We start from the raw sequence: 21,151 nt of genomic DNA on the forward strand, positions 1-21,151 counted from the left end.
GGCAAATGTCCCTGCCCACCCTCGAAAAAAGATCAATCGGGAAAATGCTGGAAAATATAGAGGTGTTTTTTTTGGAGGGGGGGAAATAATAATAATAGTGGATATTTATAAAGCGCACGTATCCACCAGGACTGGTGCTCAAGGCGCTACATCATTATTACCCCTGCTCATTGGGCACATGAAACATTCCAAATACCATCTCAGCTCCCTGGGGAGTATACAGCTCGATGCAGCCTGTTAGGCGCAAGGAAGCTAATTCAATCACAATAACCATCTCTGCCCTCACAGGTACCCATTTACTCCTGGGTGGAGAGAAGCAATGAGTGACAAAGTGCCTTGCCCAAGGGCACACGCACCATGACCCCGCCAGGACTCGAACCCACAACCTGCAGCTTTACCCGCAGACCACGAATCAGTGCCCTTAACCACGAGGCCACAGTACTCCACATAATAATGTGTTTTTGCCCCCCTCTAGAAAAAAATCCTGGCGACGCCCATGGTTCGCGGCAATTAATGCGTAATTTCTTGGAAATAAAAAAAATGCACTCATGATAATCTCCCAACACGATCCGGGAAAGCAGCATAGGCCCTACGTCAGATGTTAGCTTGCAGGTCACGTGATTTGATTATTGTTTTCTTTTCTATTCTCGTTTCTATTTTTCGGGCGGAGAGCACGGCAATCACAATCATCCCTAGAAAGAGGTAAAACAGATATTACGAAATAACGTGTGGACACCTCACGAAACTCAAAAGAGTCTGGTAAATATGGGTTGATATTTTGCCAGTGAGTTGGCCAAGGTACCAACTCTTGGGCAAATTCCTCCCAAAAATTGGGCAAGTGTTACCCGGATGAACTAACAATTGAAGTAGTTTCGTTCTAAATGTTGGTTAAATAACATTGCCAATAGTGTCTTACCCAACTTGTATAACCTAATGCAATAGCTTGACTAACAATAAAATAATATATGAGCTTCCAAACATTCGTATAATAATTTATCACATCCTGATTCAGCTAGTACAAAATGGGTAGGGGTTAAAATGTGAGAATGTTCGAACTTGGCATACAAACATATTGCTTCTTTAATTTAAAAAGTTGGGTTTTGAAGGGAATGTACATCATTGGCTTTTGCTGTAATTTTCAGAAATGAACTATTTGAGAGGTTAGTATAATAGATCAAATATCGTTACACTGACATTTTTGAAGTTTTGTGTTCGAAAAGGTTGGAAAAACAAAGAAAAACACAAATGATCAAGTAGTCTGGTTCCCTGACTCCACAAAAGATAAAATGGACCAATTTATAGATGATGGAAAATTGTAAGGCAAGGGAACCAGTCTAGCTGGCCTGCACCCGTTCATGAACATGTAACCAATAGCAAACAAATTTGGACTGAAAAAATGGTAAATTTGGAGCAGTAGTTGAAAAATAGTTAGGTTTTTCCAACGCTGGTCGGCCGACCACCGTTGGAAATGTTTACAAAAATACCATTTTCTTGAAAACGACTTCACACCAGGTGCCATAATTTTACAAGATGCTTGAGACTGTCATTTACCAACATCCTAGTAAGGTATTTCGTAAAAACTTGGTAGTTTTATTTTTCGATGTTTGCAAATGTTGTATATTCCCTTTAAACAGAACATTTCGACATTGCTTCCGACATCATTTCCCGATTCCCCATCTCGCACGAAATCCATGTCTTTTAAGATTTCATCAGTTTTGTTTTCTGAAGAAAACCGTTGCCTCTCAGAAGAAGGAAACATTTGTGAAGACATCTGGTCGAAGAGGTGTCATGGCGCCCTCTATTGGTGGGAAACTCCCATTAATTGACGGCTTCCACACAAACAGAATTGTGATCTGAATAAACTATTTACTTTTCGAATAATGGACCACATTGAAGACTTGTTATTGGGAATTAATATGTTGAATTCCTTCTGTGAAGGATAAGATAACAGCGAAACACGAAGGCTGAATGACCGCGACACAATAGCAGGAGTTCGACGAACGAGGTTCATTGTCATATTTATATACCCTGGACAAATATTTGTTATCAGTGAGGCATTTATATGCCCGACGTCCACGAATGAAAATCAACAAGTTGTGTCTCTTTAAAACGCTCGATCGCTGAACTCTCAGAACAAAACACTATCGGGGATCCGAGTCACCTTTCTGAAAATTGTCAAATGGCTTTTAATTAAAGTGTTTTCCTCTGGGTCATACAACGAATACCTCAAAAAATAGTGTTTCGTCAGACATCACTCCAAATTCCACAGAAGAATGTTCAGGCCAGTGGCGTCGCCAAGGGGGGGCCAGGGGGGGGGGGGGCATGTGCCCCCCTGGAAAACCTAGTGCCCCCCCCCCCGAGTGCGCCCCCCCCCCCCCCCAATGCTGGTGCCCCCCCCCCCTATCCTCTGCAAAATTCTGCACGTTGTTAAAATCATTACCTCAAAAATAGCAATTTCTGGAGATATCTTCAGATCGAATTTAGCATCAAATGTGGCACCATTTTGCATCTAGCCCATCCTCCGTATGCGAAAATTTTCCAAAGGGGAGGGGGATACCCTTAGACCCCTCCCCCAGGACGGCGATCCGTATCCACCTAAGTGCCCCCCCCCCCCATCAAATGCTGGTGCCCCCCCCCCCCGTGCCCCCCAGACTGAAAAGTCTGGTGACGCCACTGGTTCAGGCCTAAACATGTTGACGTTACAGCTCAGTACATGCATATTAAACAGTTTTGATCACGAAACACGATTTCGTCGATAGCACTCTGTCAAAATAAGTCAATTTATTGACTGATCTTTGGGAAAATCACCTACATTTTTGTCGTTAATGGCAGCAAGCCAGTATTTAGTACCAGTACGATATTAAATCCAAGTATAAAGCTTCTTGATAATGTAGGTTAGTTCCGGAATAAATGCAAATGATCCTAGGCCCTATGCATTTAATTAAATAAAAACAATTTAACAGAAGTACATTTCTAGAATTATTGTGTTCCGTTCATACTGTTCATGTTACGAATACTGTTACCAGTGACTGAACCGGGGGAACAAATGATAAAGTTTTAACTCAATAAGAAAATCTGTTCAAAGTTAAGTTATCAGTTGATTTTCAATTTTGATGTTTTACAAATAAAGTATATAATATTTACGATGAACACCACGCCAAAATGGACCCGGTGCGTAGCAGCCATCTTGGATAGCAATGGCTTTGTTTTACTGCAGCAATCTGTTCACCCATTTGTGCAACCCTTGTTATTATACAAATAATGAATGTTTGTGAGTGCAATGGTAAGAATAAATTCATGAGGTGACAGATGAAAAGTTCCATTCCACGAGGCGAAGCCGAGTGGGATGGAACATTTTATCTGTCACTTCATGAAATTATTCTTTCCATTCCACGAACGTGAAACATTCATTATTTGTTTTACATAACACCTGAATAAATCCTTGTCATCTGATTGGTTGACTTTTAATAGCCAATTTAATCAGGTTAAAAACTGTTTCAAAGTTCGACAAGTTCATCATATTTATGTTAATGCAAACTGTTCAACAGGTTCAGAACAATCATATTTAATTTATCTCGATTTAAAACAGCGCCACCACCAGCAGCAGTGACACCGTGCAATGGAAGTTGCAATTTACCGTGCAATAGAACTTCCATTGCACTGTGCGCTGCGCGCCACGCGCACGCCGTGCGTTGGTACGAATAATTCAATGACATGTGATCAACGATCCACCAATCAGATGACGGGGTTTTAATCAGGTGTTGTATAAAACAAAATAATGATGCCCTCTAAGATGGCCGCTACACATACGGTCTATTATTGGAGGAAGTTAGTACCAGACTTTGCATTTGAGGTCTGGGTTCATGTAGCTTCCAGCCGGACAGTTGAACGCAGCGCTGAACGCCTCGTTGTTCTGAAGCGCACCGATGACTCTGTGCGAACGAGAACGATAAAGCGAGATGGAGTTATCATTTTTGGGAAATGTATATCATAGAAATGATATTATAGAAATTATTATAGAAATAGTTGATTACGTTTACTTAAAACGCTAGAATTGGTAAATTAGGAAATATAGTTAGAGCTCTTTTTTTCATTTAGTAACTATAAGTGCTACCACGTATGTCGTTTTTGTTTTCGCATGCCCATGTTTACAAACCGTTTGTTGTTTGATTTGTCAAAATTACTTTATTTTCTCCTTGCTTCAATTTTTAAATCTGAGAGTGTTCTCGCAGAATAATGTTTAAAGCTTTACCAGTTGAGCGCTTTCTTTCAGTATTCTGTTTTATTACGTCAAATAACAGTAGCAGTTTTCTCTGACAAGCTTATTGCAAGGGTGTTTTTTTTAATCTGGTCATGTTCTGAATCATACTGACACATAATTTCTTGATTTATACATGTATTAATCCTTGAATTTAAAGAGCCGAGTACATTATTCAGACAAATGTGTAAAAACGAAGCCTGCTACAGATATATCATTTCACATTTTGCAGAGTGTGGCGCAATTTCATCGTAATGTGCATTGGATCAGACATGGGACGTGAATTGTCTTCAAGTGTGACTACAGAAACGTTTCAAGTCCGATACAAATGGAAACATCTAAACCTTTATGACCTCTATAATAGATTTTATTGATCACAAGCAGAAGATGACCTGTATTGACCCAGAGGTCCCGAGAGAGGAATTTAAAATCGTCTGAAGCCAAGACGGTCAATGAGCCCGAGGTTTTGAAAACACCTGACATACCTGTATGGGCCAGGACTGTGCACATCATTGTCGATGACGTCATCCGCTCCCTCTGGTGTGAACACACTGCACCATAGCTTGATTGCAAGAAATTAATTACAGTTTTTCATGAAAATGGCTCAATCTATAGTTGCATGATATTTCATTTTTCAAACTTGTATTGTACACTAAAGAGGGATAAGTGCAAAAACTTGAGTTTAGCCAAATTTTGGACGCGTTTTTTTAATGGATATTGGCCTTTGTGGTCATTGTCCAACCTCACATGAAAGCTTATTAGGAAAGACAAAAGATACTTTTAAGTTCATGATGTTAAAAACGTCAAAATAGTTTTGAAGGGACGGGTCTGTAAATTGGAGCGAGAATCGGTTTCTAAATTATAAGGAGCTGAACATTACCTAAATAATGGAATGAACAAGAAACTCTGCTTTTTGGATTTATCCATTTAGGGGTTTGGTTTTCTGTGTTATGATGAAAATTTAATATAAGACCGATTTACTAAGCCCCGCCTCCAGATGTATTGACCAATCACAGCCTTGATTGTCCGAGAAATGTCCGCTATGCGTGCATTTGCAAATGACACGCCCAGCATATAGCACTGGGCATGCGCACGTGGGCAGGTGGGCGGGGTTGAATGGATCAGTTTTAATTGTATACCTGGGAATATGACAGGAAGAACATCTGCTCTTCGGTGAAGTCAATGCCGGGGAGACGAGGTTGCTTGGATATGTTGTCCATGTTAGCCTTGACGCAAGAGGAAATGTTGTGGGGGAAAATATATATTGTACCATACATAAACGTGACGATATTTAAGAAGGGTGTATGTGTTCGTAATTACATGCATTAAAGGGAATACACATCATTTGCTTTTGCTGTAATTTTCAGAAATGGATGGAATTGGGGGGGGTTGGAAATGTATAGCAAATATAGTTACACGGACTTTTTTGAGGTTTTGGGTTAGAAAATGCTATAAAAACCAAGAGAAACGATCATTTTCCTGTAGTCTGGTTCCCCTGACTCCATATAAGCAGAAACAGAGCAGTTTACATACATTGGGGAATTGTAAGGTCAGGGAACCAGTCTAGCTGGCTCGTACCCGTTCATAGGTTTCTAATCGATTGCAAAAAAGTGCGATGGTCAATTGGGGCCAGTATTTGAAGAAAAAAAACAGTTGTTTTCAACGCTGATCGGCCGATCAGCGTTGGAAATTGATACAAAAATACCACTTTTCTTGAAAATGACAGTATACCAGGTGCCATGATTTTACAGGATGCTTAACACTGTCATTCACTAACAGTCCAGTAAGGTATTTCAAAATGATTTGGTAGTTTTATTTTTTGATGTTTGCAAATGTTGTATTTTCCCTTTAAAGGATTCATCTCGAAAACAAACCTGCAAAAATTCCGCAAAAAAAATTCCCTGAACGTTCATTTTGTGTATTACTCAACTTGAGAGAATCTTACGAGGAAAGCTTATATTAGTGACCGAGATGCAATCAGCCGATAATCCTGGATTATCAAGATGGCTTCTGAAATAAAAATACACTTGCAATGAATATAATTTTAAGATGTGATTCATGCTGATGATACCTTGTAAGACTCTCTCAGGCCTCCGTTGTCAGCAATGTTTTCACCCTGCGTCTGACCTCCGTTCAGCTATAAAAAATAAATAAATAAATAAATAAATAAATAAAAAAGATATTAGATTTTGGAGAACTTCTAAATTTACAATGATTCAAAAGGTCAACCAGTCATTCCCTTGTGTTCCCTTTTTTTATGGAAACCGGAAAGCCATTGACAAAAATGATCCGATTGCCATTTCCTTTAGCGACCACATTAAAAGGGCGCTTTTAAACTGTGTGGCTGTTAGCGTAATTTTTATTCCTAGGAGGGTTAGGGGCAATGTCATGAATAATTCATGTATATTCATGAGACCGGACAATGACATCAACAGCATTGTAATAGGTTACTCAACTAGTTATTTACAATACATTAAAGCATTTTAAAGAACGGTTGTCGTCGAGCTACCACACAGTAGCCTAGTGGATAGCGAGATGAGCTATGGATACAAAGATCCCTGGTTCGAATCCACGTCGTCGCTGCTCATTTTCATCAACTATTTTTCTTCTCCAAATTTATCACTGAGATAATTTTAAATTAAGGGGAAAATAGAACGAGAACCTAAGTCTTGCAATGATTCAAAGGAAAAACTAAATTATTCATGACATTGCCCCTAACCCTCCTAGGAAAAAAAAATACGCCGGCCGTCATCACTCAAGGAAGAAAAGCAAAACGTACGCTTCTATTCGTTTCTGGCATGATGAATTCGGAGTACTGGTCGATGATACACTGCGCCCTCTCCAGGAAATTGTCGATGGACTCTTGACGCCACCAGACTGTATAGTTGCCGTCTTTGTCGAAGCGTCGCCCTGTGAAAAAAAGACCAAGATATTGGAATTGAAACTATGTCTTGAAAATGGCGACCCATCAATCATAATACTTACAGAGTCCTCCCTCTTTTAATTGAACCTTAACGTCATTTAGTCAGCAACATTTGTCATCGAAGTAGTACATATTTTTGATTGTGCTCAACGATACGATTTCTAATAAAAGCTAAATCTAAGATCAAATAAAACAAAGTTAACCCCTGAAAAATCACTTGCAACCGACCTTTTTAGTGCATGATAGGGACCTGAATATCTAGGTTAAAGTATCCTTTGCACTCATGGGCGTCGCCGGGATTGTTTTTTTTTTTGAGGGGGAGGCAAAGCACATTTTCCCCAAAAATATCCATGTACTTTCTCTAGCATCTATTCTCAATTTATCATATTTTTTTCGAGGGTGAGCAGGGGGACATTGCCCACCCCATCCCATTGACACCCCTGCAGACGCCCATTTTGTTAACTGTCTATTAAATTAACAGCAAATATGACTTACAACCTCTTTCTCATTTTTTTTTTCATTTCGCCTTTTTTTCGGGGGGGGGGTGGCTTTTCCGGAGAGGGGGGGGGGGGGGCAAGCGCCCCCCTTCCCACCCCTCCCCCCCCCACCTCCCGACGCCCATCTTTACACCACAAAAAACTAGTCTCTTACAGGTTCCAAATACAGACCTTTTCCAAAAATGTACTCAGTTTTACCCAGAGGTATCATAATCAGTATTGACTTTGGCTTAGTTTACCGGGGTTGTCAAAACCGTAGGTTATCTCAGGATTAATTTACCCGAGTTGTCAAAACCGTGGGTAATCTCGTGCCCAATGATGACACCGATTCCACCATAATTGGAGTACCTGAAATACAATAAAGAAAACTGGTTTAATTGGTTTAATGACAAGATTAACCCGACGGTAGCTTGAGAAACTACCATAAGCTAACTAGCATAATTGCTAAGGTGCTTACAGTTCACTTGTTCGCTTCATTTTTATCGGGAAAAATCTTGAAAGATTAAACTTTAAATATTAATGGATTCAGAGGATTGAAGTAGGCCTAATTGTTACTTACCAGGGAAGATCCTTGTGATAGAAAGGTGGTTGGAGAAGGGCCGCTGGAATCACTAGAACAAAAAAAGAACATTACGTCATGGCGTTGGCTGATTCGTGATTGGTCGTTGGGCGGGTACTGGTGTCAAATGGTGGGCCAGTTGATGTACTGATAATGGTTGTTTATAGTTTAGTTGGTCGGTCGATTTGTCGGTCGGTTTGTCAGTTGGCCGGATGGTACCAGCCACCGCCAGCCGACGAAAGGCTTTCCTTGGTTGGTTGCAAGGGTTGGTTAAACTGGTGAGTAAATTGGCGTCTTGTATAACTGGGTAGTGAGTTTATTTTAGTTATTGGCTAGTTTGTGGCTAAAAGCAATGAGCGTGAGAGGAAAGGAGGCATAGACGGGTCGGTGGGTTGGTGAATGGATTAAGTGTTTGGTTGCTACACACTTTAAAAAAAATCCAGATCAGATTGATTCAGAATCTGGGTTCTATCGGCTCAACTCTTTCCGGGTAAAAAATGACACTCTTCATTTTGACTCGAAATAAAAATGTCATTTTGTCCCCAAAAAGTGTCATTTTTGACCCGAAAAGTGTCATTTTAGACCAGCAAAAAGGATGTCGAAATGGATGTTTTAGAGTGTTCCGGATTTTAGTTTAAAGCGTCTATTGTGATGTGCATGGATGTACCTGTACTACATACCCCTCCCCCCGGACCGATACACGAAGAGAGAACAAAGGAATTGTTTCAGTCCTCGGGTGTCCCTTGTTGAAGACCGTCCTCTGTCGTACAGTTATGTGCTTAGTCTATGGGAGAGTGTTATATTACAGAGACAAAGGGAAACACAAAGCACTGTCCTCAGTGGTGTAGTAAAACACGACTGTGTGGCTAGGTTGTGGATGATGGTTGGCAAAATGAAAGCTGACGTGGTGGCTAATGTAGGGTTGTCTTCTGTGTTACATAATTGTATAAAAGAAAGACATAAATAGCTTACAAATTCCATTAATGGCTGCACCGTACATAGCATTGACGACGGCCGGCCCGCCAAAAGACCACCTAGAAGCAGAACAGAAAAAACCTTTCTTTCTTTTCTCGTAAAAACAAACAAACAAACAAACAAACAAATGAAACAAACAAATAGATTATATTTACAGTTGTTGTTCATTCATGAACTGAAAGCCAAGACACAAAACCCAGGGTAGAGTTTGTTATTACAGAAGACCGCTGGTGCTTTTAAAAGCTATACACATAATTTTATAGGCTTTAGTCGAAGCGAAAAAGGACGACATTGGGACACGAGCTACTAAATTATCCAAACATTCAAAACCTACTCACAGTGAATAATCGTCTTTCACCTCTTCACGTAAGCGAGCCAATGCACCCTGGGATAGCCACTCGCGGTATCTCAGGTTATTCTGGAAATACTCGTCGTCCGTGGCAGTCAGCTTTTGGCAGAGAAAGAGACAATCGCATAACAGTCATCTTTCCGTTTCGGCTAGAAGAGGACCTCCCTTTTCTTTGTGATCTTTATACAGTACCAGAATGCGATACACACATACTGGGATGGGAGAGACTTTAACAAGCCAGGTAGAGACGACGTGAAAGAGTCTGTGCGAATATATATAGGTGCAGCGCTCCATTTGATTTTATTAATAAGGTCAATCCGTAAAACAAAGAGCAAACAGACTCGGAACCACAACTTGCTATCAAGAACTATCAGAGGAAGTATATTGACGGCAACCCCATAAGCAAACTATGGTCCAATGGTTCAAGGGCAGATCCAGGGGGGGAGCCAACGGGCGCCAGGCCCCTCCCCCCCCCCAAAAAAAAAAAAAACGAACCCAATTTTATTAATTTTTTTAGTGACGTCGCAATAAAGGCAGGCACTGCGAACACCACTATCTTTTCCTCAGGAAAAAAGGGGTTAAAGTGGTAAGAAATTGCCTCAAATCGCACCACAGTGCATCTAACATCCAACAAATTTTCGGGGCCCTTAAGCGGGCCCGAACCCCTCGCCGTAACCGTGTTCGATTCATGTGCCGTGGTACGTGGGTTCGAACCCTGACTGGGAACATGGGATGCTTGTGTTCTTTGGCAAGACACTTGACTATAATCGCTTCTCTCCACCCAGGAGTATAAATGGGAACCTACGAAGGCATGGGCGTCGCGAGGGGGGGGCAAGGGGGGCACTTGCCCCCCCCCCCCCCCTGGAAAAGCAAAAAAAAAAAAAAAAAAAAAAAAAAAAAAAAAAAAGAGGCGCGAAGACAAAGTGGTGTAAATTTAATGAGTTGGGGGGGGGCAAAATGTCCCTGCCCCCCTCTAAAACTGATAAATCGAGAATGTGTTGAGAAATACAATCATTTTTTGGCAAAACAAAATTTTGCCCCCCCCTCTAGAAAAAATCCTGGCGACGCCCATGTACGAAGGTGGAAAGCAGATTGCGCTGATCTCAACCTGCTGCAGAGAAATGGTCTCGTGGTCTGATGAACAGGGGTAAGACAGTGTGAAGTACCGTGAAACCTTTGGAATAAATAATAATAATAATAATAATAATAGTGGATATTTATAAAGCGCACGTATCCACCAGGACTGGTGCTCAAGGCGCTACATCATGATTACCCCTGCTCATTGGGCACATGAAACATTCCAAATACCATCTCAGCTCCCTGGGGAGTATACAGCTCGATGCAGCCTGTTAGGCGCAAGGCAGCTAATTCAATCACAATAACCATCTCGGCGCCCTAACAGGTACCCATTTACGTGACAAAGTGCCTTGCCCAAGGGCACACGCACCATGACCCCGCCAGGACTCGAACCCACAACCTGCAGCTTTACCCGCAGACCACGAATCAGTGCCCTTAACCACGAGGCCACAGTACTCCACGCTATATCAACACCATAAACTGTGTTATTGCCGTGTAACTGTGCTATTTTTTGTCAAATACATGCACGGCGGCATCCCGGTTACCCTGGCACCCTAACATACACATGGGGTGGAATCTAACATTATTGTCACCTAAAACTACCCAATTTGTTTTGGGTTGTTTTTTTTGCTACTTACATCGGCATACTTCGCATCAAGCTTGGTGTTGTTTTTGATCCATTCTGGGTAACCAATTGCGATGTCCATAGCATCTGCCTATGGGGATGATAATAACAACAAAAATCGCTGAAAACGGCTACTTTGCATTTCCATAAAATTATATCTTTCTAATAAAAATAACTAAAGCCAGTAAACAAGGCCTGATTTACACCTGTTATACGTGGTAACACAACGCACATGAATCAATAATTGATGACCGAGTCCAGAGTTACGAAAAGCCTTCCAATCGTCAAAGTGATTTGGGGCTTTGCAAGTTAAATACATTTGAGAATTCACAGAGAAATGGTTCCGAGATATATTTTTCGAGTCAAGCTCTGACCACAGTGACCGAAACGATGGGTTTCGTATTTCTTCTTCTTCTCAGAACTTGACCATATCTCCTTGGAGACAGTTACTTCGAAATGATGTATACCAGTTTGTGGTATGACTCACACGGATCTTATTCATAACGACCCTTTGACCTTCGTACTGTCACCTTGATGACCTTTGACCTTACCTTTTCAGCCACCACGCCCTTGTCTTCCTCCTGCAGCCAGTCATTTGTTTTCAGCATGGATTTGAAAGCCGTCCGCACATTGTGAACTATTTCAAGCGTCTACAGGGGGGAAAGCAGATTTTGTTAACAAAAGTATCGCATTTCTTATGGAAATACTGAGTCACTGGTAGTACTGCGCATGCGCCTACGTGAGGATTGTGAATGTTCAACCAATAAACGGTGAAAGGCACCGGATTTCATAGGAGTCAAAATTTCTTGTGACACTGGAAAATTGTTTGAGACCAGCCAGCCCACCAGACTTTTTCAACCGTTTAAGACCGGCCACGGGACAAGCTCTCGACCAAAAGGAATGGGTAAGCTGTCTAAGGTATTAATGGGGCACGCGTACGGTTGCATCGCTGGTTACCAACAGCCAGGCGCGCATCATAAAGCATGACGGGGAGCCAGGATCAAGAAGATTCGCGATGACATTTTGAACATCGATTGATGAGAGACGTTCAGACTTTGCTATTAGTGCGCATGCCCAGTTTACGTCACAAATCAGCCACTAGTTGACTAATCATCCTCGTCTGAACTGCTTCTTTGTTGTCCATACCTTTTGTATCGTATCTTCAGTGAAGTGTTCATCCACGTACATCCTACCGCTGATAAACATGTATTGGTCATTGGCGTTGTTGACGCATGTCTTCCAGCGAGCTGTAGGAGACATCGTTTTGTTCACTTCCAGTTGGTACTCGTGCTGGATGGCTAGGAATGTCTCGTTCAGGAAGGGGACCATCTCACTCACCAGACACCAGATCATGTAGTTGGCCTTGACTCTGACGGGAAAAGAAAAAACAAACTGACCTATCTTTAAAGTTTCCCTGCACACGATTTGCTTCCAGAAATGATTATCCCTTTCTTGTCCGATATCAGATGGCGTTTTCCCATTATGATATCAGATGATATCATATAATGGGAAGTGATGAGTCTCCAAATACAATAAATATATGCAAGAATGGTATCGCAGTCTAGATTTAGGCTATTATGACAAAGGCCTTCCACTATTCCATAACACATCCCATTTCACCCCAATCCGACAGGTGGGGCCTATTTAAATACTTTCGACATGAAATATCGATGCTGCTACGACTTAACCGCTAGTCCCATTTAATAGCCCGGCAAGCGACATTCTGCAAAACAACGATGGTCACGGAGGATTTTATGTTAATTGTTAGTACTTTTTCAAAGTTCTTTCAATGAATTCCTTCCATGAAATCCAGCTTAGGATGGTCCTTTTCCTATTAATTCTTTACCCACCTGTTGTCTTGGTCTTTTATCCACATGGTGACATTGCCGATATAGTTTGGGCTGTAGTTGAAGATTGGCTCGTCGTCTGTTACTCCTGGGTCAACGCTTGCCGGCAACATTAGTTGAAAGAAACGCGTCCAGTCGATCTTGAAAAAAAAAAATATCCCAACAGACTGTGTTTAAAAGTGCGGTTGGATGATAATTTGGGTATAATGTGCAAATTTGATAAAGAATTAATAGTTTCAACAATTTGTGTTATAAAGTTGTATGGAGTGCACAGTAATTGGCGAAACCTTGCGTATTGGATCTAACTTAATTTTAACTGTCTCGAAACTCTAAATATATGAGAATTCTGCTTTGTTGCGTCTAGACCCCTTTAACGACTCATATCATGATATTTGTATGAAACGTCTACTTGTGAAGAAATGCCCATCAACAACAACGGAAAGTCTGAACATGTACCAAGTCTCGAGGCAATAATGTCAAATCTTTACCACATCCATTCCAATTTCCTTGAGAGTGTTTTCAGTGGTACCAGAGTATGGATGCAATACAGTAATCTGTAGGAAAAAAAGAAACGCAATAATATTAAAATTTTGTACTTTCTTTACCTGTCATATATTTAACATATAAATAAATATCAGTTTCATATACTTAGGAGAATGACAATTGCATTCCATAATACCATAGCGAATGAGTAAAAATCAAAATCATATCACACCCTTAAAATACGTCAATATAGGCTGCGAGATGTGTAAATTGGATAGGGGTGCATTTCGAAATAAATAAGCCAATTTTCAAATCCAATTGGCCTTTCCAGAAAAAAACATCGACAAGGAAAGAATCGATGACGAATTTCTACGAATGTCTTACGTTAGCCATATTCGACTCGAACTCGATGAGGTTCTTCATATCCTCCTTCGCTACTGTCTCGTCTGCGCCAAGAGCCACGGCGATGTCAATCATGTACTGGAGGTACGCTTTCCTCTCCTGAAAGAAAACGTTGGTGAAAAAAACGTAATTGTATGAAATCATGAGACCATATGGAGGGCCCAAAACACAATCGGGCACAATTTCACCGTGCACTTTGCACTGAGTATTGCGACGATGACGGGACGCAGTCGTGGCAAGTTGGAGGGAACGCCCTCGTAACACTATATCAATGTGCTTGCCAAAGACCTCCATGCAAGCATGGGGACCGTGCCAAACGGAATTTGAAGAAACTTGCCATCAACTGGGATAATTTATGACTAACAAAAAGTTCAACGTGCTGGCAAATATAGGCAGCTGTTTGATTAGTATGGAAGGGAACAGGGGACATGCATCACCTACCTTCGAATAACTCTCATCCAAAAGGATCTTTATCCCCAATTCCTCAGAATAGTCTCGTTCGTCAATCTGGAGAAAACAAATGCAAATTAAAGTCGTTATCATAAAGATGCAGTGTCATAAATGGTGATACGTAAAACGTATTTTCAGTCTGTATTGTATCCGATGCGTATAGATACGCCTATACAGGGCGACCCAAAAAAATGCAACCTAAAACAATTGCCTTTGTCAAAAAACGTGATAGGTTAATTTTTATTTTTCGGATATCAGATTAAAGCTGAGAGCTTTTTCTTTCAAAGACTGAAAAACAATCATGAAAATAGCTTATTGGGATGCTGAGAGAATGCCAATTATGTATAAGAAGTGATTTTCTTCCTGTACACAAACATTACCACATTAAGGGATTTACACTGTATCTATTTGTGCATGTCCTAATACAAAGAACACGGCACCTACTATGACAAGAGAACAAATGAATTTCATGGAAATACCTTTTATTTTCTACCTGAACATTTCATCCTTTTTAGTCCTATTTCAAACATTTTCAGCATCATAAATATGTCAAAATACTAAAGAAATGGCACAAATGAAAGATAGTTGCACAGTGAGCTTACAGTAAAATGTTTCACTGTTTGAAGCTTTTGTGTACAAGATGAAAAATCACTTCCTTTACATAATTGGCATTTTCTCAGCAACCCAATGTGTTATTTTCATGATTTTTTTTTTCAGTATTTGAAAGAAAAAAAGCTACCAGCTATAATCTGATATCCAAAACATAAAAATTCACCGATCACGTTTTTGGAAAAAAGCAAATATTTCAGGGTTGCATTTTTGGGGGGTCACCCTGTATAACGCGCTCATGGAAAGGCTCATGGAAAGACTGTTTCATTTCTATTTCAACAATACAACTTAAGTCACCGCAATATCCAAAGCAATCTGAGCTTATTGTGGTGCTCGTTTTCATTGTGTGGATGGAATCTCTCGCATATAAACACGTAATGGCAAATAACGGGATTTTCCTTACCAAAGTCTTCACACCCCGCAATTGCGTCTTCTCGATGCCGACCTTTGGTACCACGAAAAACGGAGTGGACGCCTGATAAAAAAAAAAATATTGCAAAAATACGTTACAACATGTCTGACGTCACGATGACGACATCGGGTGATTTTTGTTGATGATTTATTTATTTTTTGTTATTTCATTCTACTCACAAAATTTGACACTGTCTTTGCTCAGATCGACTCCACACTTGACACACAGAATAAGATCATATGACAAGTGCCGTCATCATGACGTAATTATGGGCAAACATCTTTTTGTTAGATCATACATATTTTGCACAAAAATGTACAAAATGTGTGACGTCATCATGACGTCATCATAATCCGATCGCTATGAAACTTTGTGCGAATGTAAATAATAATACTAGTATTCAAAAATGTATACGTTTTAGCTACTATAGCAAAATATTATAATTTGCACTTTGTGCACGAAATGACTGTGCTTCACATGACTGCAAATCGGCAAAAAAAAAAAAACTCACAAAAAAAATCGTAATGCGGAAAACCCAAAACATGCAGAACCCAAACCCAAATAAATATTTACAAAAATATGTGACTAAAAATAATTATGACTTGGAAACCCATTTATTAAACTATTTTTCAATTTAAAAAAAATGATTTCAATTACTCCACGTTAATTTTTTTATCATTTTTTAAACAAGGTAACCCCAAAATCAGTTTCGTCCAAAAAAGCAATGTATTGTGTGTTCTGACTGTTTGGGACAACAAAGAAAATAACACATAATACTTGATTCAACAACTGAAGTACATAAATATCTGTATTAACAACTCTGCTTAGTGCTTGGGCTTTGCAAAATCCATTTTTTTTTTAAGGGTGAGCCTTCAAAAGGACTTTGTTGAATATTTTTAACTTTTAAACTGAGGTTTTATCGCTGGTGATGTTTGAAGACAATTTTTGGAATCGCATTTAGTGATAAAAAAAAATAACGTGTAGAGCAATTGAAGTAAATTTTGCACTGAAAAGTAGTTAAATAAATGGGCTTCCAATGGTGCTCAATATTGTTTTAAATATGAAATATATTTATTTGTGTTTGGGTTCCACTTTTTTTGACTCGCCCTGCACGATCTGTTTTCAGACATACATCGACCTCTAATCTTGTATGTCTTTGTGCTAATTTCACAGAGCGTAGATTTACATCAGCGTAGATTTATCGGTGAATAAACTACGCTGCACTTCAACTCTTCAATATCTAGCAAAGATATAGTCCCGATTGTTTTGACGATACAGGCATACTTTTTCCTATTACATGTAAATACAGACAATACTACAAATAATATTATACACTCTTTAATACCCGTCTCTTTTGAGGGTCAAAATGACATTCTCTGAGTCACTTTTCAATACCACTAAACGCAGGAAGGAGTTATTTTGACACAAAAATCGTATTTTGGAAGGAGAAATGTGTCACTCGAACACGCCAGTTGTTCATTCTGACTCAGAAGAATGTCTGGTCAAATCGAACCCGGAATCCGGGTCGAACTTGTGTGTCCTAAAGAGCTTACAGTCAACTTGTGCTTGGTCTTGTTGTTAGGATCGGTCACCGTGTCCGTGTACACAATCATCTGTACGCCGTGTGTGCCCCTGAGGGCGGCCCAGAGTTTCTCGAAGTCGAAGGTGGTGGCGTTCCAGTTACCGCCGGCAGGGGTAGACCCCAGCACCGGCCAGCCGCCCAGCGAAGTCAGCACGTCCGTCAGAGGTTTGGCTCCCAACTCATTGATGGTGTCTGTTGGATAATTGCGAAAACTGAAGTCTCAAATTGACTGTGTTATTGACTTGTTATCTTTATATAACTGAATAACTATAGATATTTTTTAAAGTTCAATCTAACTGCTAACGATGCGCACAAATATCAACGACGTATTACAATCGCTAAAAAAATATGTGTGAGTACAGCCTGTCGTTGACATTAATAGAAGTCGTCATTGGTTTTTTTTGGGGGGGGAGGGGGTAAAAAGTTGTAAAGCAAATTCACTCTGATAATATTTTTTAAAGACAACTTCGTAATTTGCGTGTGATTCGTGTTCTAAATAGCCAAACTGATAATTCATAGATGGTGTCCTTTGCTTGGTAGATGAGACAACTTACCCAGATCTTCGCAAGACTGGTAGTCGTTCCTTATGATGTGATACGACGAGGGTTCGCCGGCAATGGGGCTCCGTTCAAATAGAACTGATAAAGAAATGACCAATACGGCAGTTTTAATGACAAATTCTTGTACAGCGTACTCAAACAATCAGTAAAATATCACGACAATAACAACACAAGATCAGCGACGACATTCACCGATGACGCTACTGTCGATGAAGATGTCTGACTGATTTATACGGTGCTGTCATTGTCGCCCTTAAAATCTTTATGACAACATTAATGACGGCAGGAAAAGAACCGAAAGTGGGCGTGATTAAGATATTGATGGCAATGAAAAAAGATGGTGGTAATGTTGATGATAGAAACAAGGGCCATGATAATGACGGGGATGTGACGATGAGGGTGACATGTCACAGACACAATCAGTTAAAGGAGACAAATGTGAGAAGGTCGGATAAGATGACATTTAGGGGCATGAGTTACCTTTGAGCTTGTCCTTCAAATCGTCTCTCAGTGAACTGAAAACAGATACTTTAATCTGGTCCTCTGGTACGGTGTGTCGCTGGTTCCAGCCCCCGCAGGCGTACTCGAAGAAATTATCGCAGGGATTCACGCTCTGGTTCATATTACTCAGGTATGCATATGCTGTAGAAATGAAGAGACAACACGATATAAGACGTAAAACAAAATTTAAAACGTAAAACAAAATCTTGCCCAAGTTTCACATTTTCGTTGATGAACATCGGCAATTCGAAAGTGTTTTCTCACCAGTAATTACATCTTAGGTGGAAACTTGGTTCATTAAGTTCACACTTTTCCACAATGTGTCATTGCGGTCTCTCTGAACTGTGACATTCCTTCGGGGCAATAGTTGAAAGGGACTGTAGCTAGTGTCGGTCATGTTGTCACCCGTGTGACCTGGTCATTCAGATAATGTGCAGGGTATGATATCCCTGTCTTATTACCGGAGTCATAGCATTGCTTTGTCGTGCACGTCTCCCGATCCACGGGCACCGGTGGTTTATTTGCCTTCAGTTCGTCCAGCTTGGCGGCAATGTCGTTCTTCTGTACTGCGAAAACAACTGGAAAACACGTAAACAAACTCGTCAAATTCTGAAGACAAACATACAGTGCGACAGGCAGAATATTTTTTAAGAGGGGGGTGGTGGTCGGGGGGGGGGGGGGGGTACCAGCATTTTATGTGAGCACCAAAGGCGGATCAACGACAAAATTTGCCCAAATTTTCTTGGCCGAATGGCCAGCCGCCCCCCCCCCCCCCCCCCCCCCGGCTATGCCACTGCGAACATACCAACGTCATCGAAACGTCGGGTTAATGGTGGCCCACTGCAGCTTATACAATGAATACACCCGTTGCTGATGTCAAATCTTTTAACTCGAGACCTTGCAAACATTCAAGTCTGATTAACAAAATAGCATCAGACAAACCCAAACAAAATGTTTCAATATAGATCTTTTCCACCGTGTTCAAAGGGGAGTCGCCAGACCATGTTGCTTAGGAAATGTTAGTGCTAAGCATGAGCCGTCTGAGAACCAGCCATGAACAATATGATACACTGCGTGACTAAATGGCTGGTAACCTGTCTTTGCTGAGCAACTTCTGTCTGAGCTTAGTAAAGTACAATGCTGAGCACGGTTGGTCCTTTGTAAATTTCCTTAAATTGCCGGTCTCTGTATCTGAGAAACCGGGGTGTTTCACGAAGAATTTCAAACAGTAAAATCTTAGTTATCAAACGGTAAGTGAGAATCAACCTTAGATTAATTAATCGCAAGTTTTTAATGGTTTCAGATTCATTGGTTTCATTAATTTTATCAATATTGTAAGGGTTTTCGACCCCCCCCCCCCCCGGAAAAAGCTCGATCTCTACTCACTTGTGGTAATCATTAGGGCGATGGTGACAGCAGCGAAGATTCCCACCAAAATAAAGGGAATTTTACTGGGCGACTTGGAGACGACAGAGTCCTCGCGCGCCAGCTGAGCCTTGGAAGTTGTAAGCTTATCCTTCATGGTGGGGGCTTTACTCCAAATTGATATGTGTTGTTCGGCAGAAGTTGAGGTGAGAGGCGTGGTTAGGGGAGTGGAAAGGGAGGTATGAGACTCCACGTCAGGTGAAGTTTCAATTTGGGAAGTAAGACTCGATGTGTTGTCTTGCTTGGGTAATCAGTTGCAGTCGCTGTGGTAGATCGACCTCTGCTATATCAAGAAGTAGAAGAAGTCATAAATAAAAGTTTCATTTAACTTAGACGCCTTGTGTGAATATTGGAGCATGGAGCTGAATGGTTGGAGAGAAGGTAAAATCTGGCAGTCCTACACTCAGTTGGGGCAGACATTCTTTCTTTGCATAGCTGGTCACATGATCGCATACCACATGCACCTGTTGTGCCTTGTTGACAGAATGAACCTGTGACATGGGCCTCGTCTATGCTGAAAGTTCCAAATGCTAATTCTCTCTGGGAGATCGTTTTGTCCTGTGGGGGAGTTATCAGGGTTAGTGACCTGGGAACTGACAACTTCAACATAATGTTTCAAGGTCTGGTACACGATTCTTGGGGGGGGGGGGTGTTTAACACGGGAGGGTCACATGGGTCAGAAACAAGGAAAAAACTCACGAAGACGGATCCTACCAGTAGTAATCTGTGAGATCTTGGCTGAGCTGAACGTCGTTCACACAACGGGCATGCAGCGGGACAAAAGTTGAGACCCTTGGACTTTTGGAGAGAAGTTTATGTTCAGCGTCAGATATGGATGAGGAGGAAAAAAAGTATATTCCTTCCTCCATGACTACAGTATTGGAAGAGGGTGGTGGTGTGGATTGGGGCCTGGGACGTCTGCGCGTTTATGTCTGCGGTGTTGTTGCTTGGCAAGCAAGCCACCAATCTTCTTGTTCCTCATGTTGGGATAAACAGAGTCAATGTTTATAGATAGGCCCCTTTCAATCTCATCATCGAAATTCTTATTAATTTGTTGTGTTTCTCCTCCCAACCCGATATGCTTATGAGTCTCTACATGTTTGTTTCTTGTACCTCTGTCAGTTTGCCTCTGAAGAAGAATTTGTTAAGATCGCAACGTCAGGCCGCATTAAATTTTTAGATTTGTAGGTCAATCCAGTCAGAGTTTGCAGCAGTCCTTAATGCCATCGTTTGTTTTTAAGAATTATTGTTCAACCAATACACATTTTTTTTTCATATCAAATGTGACTCATAATAAGAAATCCCTTTTCTACGATGTGAATTACTAGAAATTGAGCCAACCGCTCTGATTTGCTGAACTGCATGTATAGCTTGGCTCCTGAGACAATTTCTAGATGGCCTTCAACATCTTGCAAGAATCAATCACACTGTGCAGACTGGCTGTGATGTTATTCGATAGGATCACCCTACAAGGTGCTTGGGTCGACCCGGTACGGGCTTAATGGGTCACACTGTTGCCATAGCGACGCGTCTCCCCATCGCGTTAAAGGAGCACACACTGACAACCTCGCTGGAAGATTTACAGTCTGGGAAACACACAATTTTTATTGGGCATCA

At 40.9% G+C, this 21,151-nt stretch overlaps 1 protein-coding gene across 2 annotated transcripts; it reads right to left on the reverse strand.

Annotated features, from left to right (window-relative positions):
• Positions 1-3,727: 3,727 nt before the first annotated feature.
• LOC119745535 (neprilysin-4-like) lies at positions 3,728-20,071 on the reverse strand. Of its 2 annotated transcripts, XM_038221929.1 has the most exons (22): positions 19,496-20,070; positions 18,571-18,687; positions 18,089-18,250; positions 17,603-17,686; positions 17,020-17,240; positions 15,458-15,529; positions 14,437-14,502; positions 13,978-14,094; positions 13,599-13,664; positions 13,114-13,250; positions 12,410-12,632; positions 11,815-11,913; positions 11,277-11,354; positions 9,551-9,660; positions 9,210-9,271; positions 8,238-8,289; positions 7,959-8,026; positions 7,038-7,168; positions 6,330-6,395; positions 5,398-5,484; positions 4,744-4,820; positions 3,728-3,932 (listed from the first exon to the last, which is right to left on the reverse strand). In XM_038221929.1, the coding sequence occupies exons 1-22, from the start codon at positions 19,629-19,631 to the stop codon at positions 3,830-3,832; spliced, it is 2,334 nt and encodes a 777-aa protein (XP_038077857.1). In that variant the 5' UTR covers positions 19,632-20,070; the 3' UTR covers positions 3,728-3,829. The 2 variants fall into 2 exon arrangements, with proteins under 2 accessions (XP_038077857.1, XP_038077858.1); XM_038221930.1 differs by lacking the exon at positions 5,398-5,484 and having other exon boundaries at positions 19,496-20,071.
• Between the last annotated feature and the right edge of the window lie 1,080 nt (positions 20,072-21,151).

Source organism: Patiria miniata, unplaced genomic scaffold, assembly GCF_015706575.1.
Source record: "Patiria miniata isolate m_02_andy unplaced genomic scaffold, ASM1570657v1 HiC_scaffold_7, whole genome shotgun sequence".
Taxonomy (NCBI): domain Eukaryota; kingdom Metazoa; phylum Echinodermata; class Asteroidea; order Valvatida; family Asterinidae; genus Patiria; species Patiria miniata.

Bases quoted from the DNA above. Each gene is read 5' to 3' on its own strand.
- LOC119745535 (XM_038221929.1), bottom strand. From the start codon at position 19,631: ATGAAGGATAAGCTTACAACTTCCAAGGCTCAGCTGGCGCGCGAGGAC. The intron at 18,688-19,495 runs GTGAGTAGAGAT...CGTGTTTTCCAG, and splicing joins CGCCCTAATGATTACCACAA to TTGTTTTCGCAGTACAGAAG. The intron at 5,485-6,329 runs GTATCATCAGCA...TCTTGCGTCAAG, and splicing joins GCCTGAGAGAGTCTTACAAG to GCTAACATGGACAACATATC.